This window comes from Pteropus medius, unplaced genomic scaffold (genome assembly GCF_902729225.1).
Source record: "Pteropus medius unplaced genomic scaffold, Ma_sr-lr_union100, whole genome shotgun sequence".
In the NCBI taxonomy this organism is placed as follows: domain Eukaryota; kingdom Metazoa; phylum Chordata; class Mammalia; order Chiroptera; family Pteropodidae; genus Pteropus; species Pteropus medius.
In genome coordinates this window covers 1,963-9,501 of record NW_024341765.1, presented here as the reverse complement: position 1 = coordinate 9,501, position 7,539 = coordinate 1,963, and the positions used below count along the sequence as shown (strand labels likewise).

Genomic DNA, 7,539 nt, shown 5'->3' with positions numbered 1-7,539 from the left:
AGTTTAAATTCAGATTTCTCCATTGGTAGTATATCCTCCCCCTGTTACCGTGTCCACTGGCAGTAACCCCATGTCCAAGGTCCACAGCCCTCAGTGGGGACACGGAAGGAGCCTGAGGGGCTTGGGTCAGGTCCTGCCCTCCTGAGGGAGCAGAGGGGGTGACTCGGCGCTGCTCCAGGTCTGAGTGCTTCCACCTGGGGTGGGGACGCGATGGGCCCTCTAAACCAGAGTTAAAAATAATACATTTACGATAGCATCACACATACGTAATACATTAGGAAAAATTCGACAAAATTTAAAATTAATATTTAAAATTCAAATTAAAAAAAAGAAAATTTAAACTTGATAAAACATTCTGAGAGAAAATAAATAATTAAATAAATGCATGGAGAATTCTAGCTTATGATTAAGAACATTCGATGTGGTTAAGATTATAGTTCCCCCTGAATAGATCGATATGATCACTGCAATGACTTTGGGAATAATATCCTTGCAATGGTAGTGGATGTCAAAAAAAATGGAAACCCTAATAAAATATGTAATAGGAATTTCACCTGGGAGATTTCTACTCCGTGTCCATGTGACCTGCCCGCGTCTGAGGACAGGGAGGGGAAGGAGGGAGATGAGAAGTCACAGGAGACACATCAAGGTGCGGCAGAGACAGCAGCTTTGGTCACTGAGGGGCACAGAGCAGGAGGGGAGACGCTGCCCTGAGGGGTGACGGGCAGAGTGTGGGTGCAGCCGGCCTGGGCTGGGTGCACCTAGTGCTGAGTGTGTGCTGTCACCTGTAATGTGCACTTAGGTGACATGTCTATGATTGTAACCTCAGGACAATCAGGACCACAAAGGCTCTGTATGGAAAAGGGTACAATGTGATTTCAGGGGCTCTGACTCCGATTGTGTTTCTAGTGGTTAGATATGGAACCTGTGTCCGTAATTCCTGAGAAGACAATGTGAAGACCCTTCTCAGATAATGAGATTCCTCCAATAGCTGCCTCATTCTGTATCAGAAAGACTGTGGGGATATCCCTGTCACACACAGGGTGTCCATTGACTGGTCTCATGGGTGTGGATATCGTGGGAAGCCAGGACGGCTGGGGAATCTCAGATTCCCTGACCTTCGCTTCCTGAGGCTCGGCCCTCTCAGGGCCTATGTGGAGGACCCTGGACACACTGTCCCTTCTCCAGCACTTACCATAGATGGTTCACCAGGACAGGACCCAGAAAGGGGCCAGAAAGACAGAGAGGCCGATGTAGTTAGAGCAGAGAAAGAGATGTGAGGCGGCTGGGCCTCAGCTCTTGGGCCCAAGGAACAGGGTAGTAGGTTGGCCACACCACGTGATGGATGCCTGTTTCTTCAGTGATCTTAGCCACACAGGTGAAGGCTTCTGATGTTCATGCCCATGCAGCATCTTTCTCCAGCTCGGACCTCCTCCTTCTGTGTGGACCCTGCCCTGTGCTCACAGGTCCCTGCCTCTCCCTGCTGATCCTCCTTCCTTAGGGGTCTGGGACCCAGGACAGAAAGCGAACAGCTACTGCCCTGGGAGAAGCAACAACGGTGGCTAGAACGGTGAGATTCTGACACATCAGCATCAGGATCTGTTCACATCACCAAAACTCAGTACACGTTGATACAGCCGCGACCTCTGGGAACTTTGCTTCTCTTTGTTGTCACCTACAGTAGAAGCTCCTCTTATCAACTTGAGGATGGAGCCAAACACCACTGACCAGCACCATGCGAGGTCCCCGTCCTCCTCACTGCACCAGACCCGGGAGATGAGAGTCAGCACCCCGGACCAACAGTCAGTCTCCCCTGTAGCAGTGCTCGCGGGAGCACCGAGTGTTGCTCATGGGATCAAGTGCGGATGTGAGAAATGGGTGTGTAGCTCGTTTCCTTACAGTCTTCCCACCGCACCTCACACGGGGACAGCGGGGCTTCCTTCTCAGGTCGTCTTCAGATCCCACACCTGGTGACTTTATCTTTTTGCAATTGCTCCTCATTCACCAACCTCTTTGGCAAACCCACACTCTGCGCACTGGATCCTCAAGTCTGTTAGACTGTGGACAAAGTGAGCAGGGATCCAAATCTAACATCCCTTTGTCTTTCAAATCAGTGAGACTCCTGCACCCAGGCTGTGCTGACACATCCATCCTAGTGTGCGGTCAGGTCTCAGGAATAACTTCGTCTACAGCAGAAAAAGCAGCATCACAGAGACACACAGTACAGCCCGGCAACAAAACATCCTGGCAGGAACCCCAGAGACGTGGTACCTGGAGTTCTTTCTCAGAGCCACGCAAAATGAATCCTCTGGCAAGAAATGGATCCCGAGGGTCTCCTAGACCCTGTCCCAAGAAGAGGCTGTTCATTAGGACCAGACGTGGGTGATCCTGGCACAGTGCTCCAGACCCTGGAGGACCGGAGACATCGTCCTCCCTCTCCTCCTGTGGGACCATCACACTCTGGTCCCTTCCTGCATCTAACTTCACATCAGGGATGACTCTCCTGCTAAAGTGGTCACCACCCCTTGAGGATCTAAAAAATTTCCAAGGGTCTGAGACTTTGAGGATGGCTGAGCTATATTTCACTGCAAGTTCTCAGCCTGGTCACCTCTTCACAGGCGGAAACTTTCTCATAATGGCTCAGATTTCTTCTGGATAAGCAATGGAAGGGTCAACAGGAGGCTGATGCCAAAGGACCCAGCTCAGGATCTGACCACAAGGCATCCATGTAATTCAATCTCATGTCTTTGTCAAGAACTCAAAGTGATGATTACTTTTTCAGGTCTGCACCCAACCTGTGGCCGGTGGCCACCTTCCCGTACCCCTGAGTCCAAAATTTGCCTCACACTTATTGAGTAGGGTGACAAGGAAAGCACAATGTGAGTATCTATAACCTAGGAGCCCCCTGTGGCCCCCTGTCAAGCCTGTGCATGTCCCTTCCTGCTCCTGGCCAGGCTTTGCTGCTCATTCCCTGAGCCACGAAATGTCAGGAAAGGCAGAGTCTCTCTCTTGAGATCACCCTCTGAGGGGATCCTGACCCCCAGGACCCGTGAGACGCCCCCCTTTAAGGGCGCGACTCTCAGACCCTCAGCGGCTCACTCTCCCCACTTCAACCCGGGACTTCTCATAGTTTTCCAACCTCTCTGGTTCTCTGTCTGGGATGAGATTTAGGAGCTGTCAGTATTTTAGACCTAATCCTTATCAATCCCACCTCCATTAAATCCATAGATTTCTTAACAAATGGACATGAGCAGGCCCGAGGCAGACTGGGACACATCCTGAGAGTTTCCTAGGCCAGAGATGGAGGAAGAACCGCTATGAAGAATAGGAGTTATGTTCACAGTAATGTTCTCTCCCTCTCAATCCGCAGATGAGAAAAATTACAGACCTAGAGTAAAAGAAGCTTAAACATATCAGAGTCAAAATAAAAAGTCCTGTCAGGGTCATTTTCAAGGGCACCTGAGAACCTACAGAAGTAATCAAGGAAACCAACACATTTTCCCTGAGGACATTTTGCTCTCATTACAAACGCACATAAAATGTGAGTGGGAACCTGTCAGGTGCCCCTTACAACAACGACTACAACAATAACAACAAAACAACAACCACCACCGCCATCAAATATTTCCCCCTGCAAGGGTCACCCAAGGAGAATTATGACCAGGTATGAGCAAGCGGGGTTCCTGGGGAACTTTAAGCCTGGCTCTTAGTTCAAAGTCATCATACGCTCATAATGAATCAGGGCCAAGGCAGAAGCAAAATCGAGTATCAGGAAATCCTGAAACATCTGGTAACAGATGCATCCACTTATCTGTCTGCAGGTCATTAGGGACCTGAGAAGTAATGTCTTCGCCCCAGACTGCACACGGTAGTCCTTCTCCTTTTACTGCCCTGGGAAGCGACATGAGGAAGATGCACCTGCAGAAATCAGAAGCCCTTCCAGGAGAGCCAGGTGGATGGAATGGGCTGAGGACTGAGTTTGGAGACCAGCAGGGGGCGCAGGTGGACCTGTCCTGAGAGCTCAGGGTCTGGGCCAGGCAGGCTGGGAGAATGCTCCACTGGTTCTGCACACTTGAGCAGGCACTGTCCCCGCTGAAGTGTGACTTTCCTGCACCTGGGCCACCGGGAACCACATGAGCACTTGGCTCTGACACACACATTTGCCTCATGTATCATCCTCCTCTCATGAAGTCACTGTCCAGACCTGATTTACAGGCGAAGGTTGATCGACAATCGCACAACGATTTTTAATAAATTTGCTTGAGAAACTTGACCTACAGTGCTTCCTGGACACAGGATAAGAGACGCCTGGGGAGGGGGGGTCTCAATGCCAAAAATTAGGCCTCAGCAAGCAGAGATCTGGGGCTTCTCCCCCATGGCCCAGCGTCCTCCCTTATCCTCACTCATTGGAATGAAGGTTCCTTTAGGGGACAGGGAAAGGACACTGGGGAGGGAGGGCATTTGCACGGCCTTTTGCTCCTGGCATCTGGGCACAGGTGGTTGTTATCTATTATCTACCACATGCTAATTCCCAACCGGGGTCCTGGGTCAGAGGGTGCCGGCTCTGCCATCTTCAAGGCCTAAGTCTTTGGTTAAAAAATGATTTAAAATACATATGAAATTAGAGGGCCTGTAGCCTGAACTCCTTTTCTTATTTTAGAAAATCGGTGGAGTCCAACCCAACAGGAACAGTATCAGGTTTGAAAATTACAGTAATCGCATTATGTTCATAGCTGATCGTTGCACAAAGGATTCAACATAAGAACAAGAAGAATCCATTGTATCAGAAGAAAAATTCAACTTGGCCCAGATAGAGAATTTGGGCCAAGAGTAGGCTATGTGCACCGTCTCTGAGTGACAAAGACCTGGACTCTGGGGGACAGCAGACGTGAAGAGGTGGTGGTCAGCCCGCATCAGCATGTCCCCTCAGAGAGAAAAGCTCCTCCCAGAGGAAGGTCCTCCCTGAGTCAGGCAGTGTCACTCAGGACCCCCAGGGGGCGCTGCTCTGTCTCCTTCCTGCATGTGAGGGGCTCCTGGGGCCCTGGCTGTGTCTCCCTTATCCAGCCTGTCAACCCCTCCCTTCCACACTGGCTCCTAATCCCCACCCAGATTGCCCCAGGGGGGACACTAATGGGACCCACGGTGCCTAGAGAACGCCTGAGACAGTGTGTACGTGGCAAACCTCAGGGAGCCCTGCTGCTCACAGGACTCCCAGTGGATTCACGGCGAGATGTGTCATGAGTGTGTTAGTCCTGTCTGTGGCCCCGTTTCAGTTATTTCTTTCTCTTCTGTAAGTTGTCATTGATTTCAGAATTTTAGATGGACCACCCTAAACTGATATTGTTGGTTTTCAGTTTGCTATTTATTTCTTTTCCTTGTGTGTTCATAGTCCTCACGTCCACATTTGAGAGATGTGAAAATACCTGTATTTATCTACGCTATCAGATTATATATTTGTATAATAGGAAAAGTAATTCACAATGAATAGTGTTCTAGGATATGAGTTGTGACTCTCAAACCATATGAAGAGAAAGGAAAATAACAATGCACATTGTAATACACAGACAATTTACTACTGATTCCAAAATGAATACCATAAATCACAGTTTTATTTCACATTTGAGGAGCATCAATTCGTGTCTCATCGTCACCAGTGACTAGAGACATTTTATCCTTCTGCCAGTGACCCTGACACCCCAAACCCCTTCTTACCCTTCCCATTCCTTCTGCTCCACAGCAGGAGGTGAAGAGAAAGGGAATTTTAGAACATTCCATGGTGTTCTCACCACCTCGTTTACACACAGCGCTGTTTCCATTTCTCATAATGAGATATGCGTTCCTACTTTGTTATGGCTGATGTTGCAAAGAAAATCATAACTTTATGGTGCCATTCTGACCCATTCTCCTCAAAACTCATCTATTTTGAAACTCATCCATATAATAATGGTTTCTTAGAGCAAAGGGCATTTGCCTTTCTAAGCCTGATAGTGTAGCTCTTGGTGACAGCACACAGCTCTGGTCCCCTTTAAAATGTCACTGATGGGGAGATCCCTGTCCCTTCAAGCCAGGACATAAACTCTGTGATTCCCAGTGGACTCACTGCTAGAGGGAGGAGTGACTGCAAATCTCTGTCAAAGAAGACGAGATGGAATTTCACTGAGGAGGAAGAAATGTTTACAGGAATGAGGTTCAATTTGGGATGAGCTAGATCGATGGGGCCAGGAGGTGAACACACCCATCTCATCGTTGAGCCTTTGTGTTTCTAGAGATGAAATTTGGAATTGATGTCACCAGGGATGTGAGGATGCCGATTTGGTGAAAAACTTCAACCGATCTTTCTCAGCGTCTCAGTCACCATTCAGTCATTGGTCATTGTGAGGTCCCAGCACTCGACTCAATAAAGATCTTCCCCAGGGGACATCAGCGCGACACTGGGGCTGGAAGACAGAAGAAGCTGATTTGCATGAGGCACCTTCTCTTCCTATGGGTCTGGGAAACATAAAAAGGCCCGAGGACACCACACTCCAGCCCAGGAGCCTGAGGAGGCCGTGTCCTGGGAGTGTCCCCATCATGGCCTGGACGGTGCTTCTGCTGGGGCTCCTCACTTATGGCTCAGGTCAGGGGAAGGATTCTGCATCCTCGGGGGGCACATAAAAGGAGGGTCTGAGGCTGATCTCGTCTCTCTTGTTGATTTTAGGGGGGAATTCACAGACTGTGGTGACTCAGGAGCCATCGCTGTCAGTGTCTCCAGGAGGGACGGTCACACTCACCTGTGGCCTTAGCTCTGGGTCAGTCTCCACTAGTAGCGAACCCAGCTGGTACCAGCAGACCCCAGGCCGGGCTCCCCGCAGGCTTATCTACAACACAAACAGCCGCCCCTCTGGGATCCCTGGTCGCTTCTCCGGATCCATCTCTGGGAACAAAGCCGCCCTCACCATCACGGGGGCCCAGCCTGAGGACGAGGCCGACTACTACTGTAATCTGCATATGGGTAGTGGCATTTCCACAGTGATGTGAACCCATGGGGAAGTGCAACCAAAACCTCCTCACGTGCTCAGAATGGCTCAGCCTCAGAGGCAGAAGGAAATAGTGAGGGTGGAAATGGCCAGCACACCGTGAGCACGGGCTGCACAGCCCAGCTCTCCTGCCCAGTGGTTCATGGCTGTGTGTCTCCTCCAGTCTCTCCAATACGACTCTGCGAGACAGGGCTTCCACTCTCCCTTGTCTGCCTGTGATAATGGGGAGGGAGCTCAGCATCAAAGCATGTCAATCACAGGGTGACTAGAGACTCCACTTCTCCCTCTGAGACTTTTCCGATCCAAAGAGCATGAACAGATACGCTCTCATTCATTGTTTGTCCCTGCAGACAACCTGGATAGTTCACTTAGCAGTAAAATGGGAGTCTTACCAGGAGTTGCTGGGAATGCAGTTCCTCAAACCGGGCCAACTGTGTCAGAATCGTGTGTCCTTTTGCATGAATCTGTTTTAGCGATCTCTCCAGGAGGTCTTTATGAACATTAAAGTTTGAGAAATACCTCT

The 7,539-nt window shown here is 49.8% G+C and overlaps 1 gene segment (V, D, J or C); it reads left to right on the top strand.

Moving 5' to 3' along the window:
- The first annotated feature begins 6,564 nt into the window (after positions 1–6,564).
- LOC120594896 (immunoglobulin lambda variable 8-61-like) lies at positions 6,565–7,047 on the top strand. The segment is given in 2 exon segments: positions 6,565–6,616; positions 6,698–7,047. Coding segments are annotated over 2 exon segments (366 nt in total).
- The last annotated feature ends 492 nt before the right edge of the window (positions 7,048–7,539 follow it).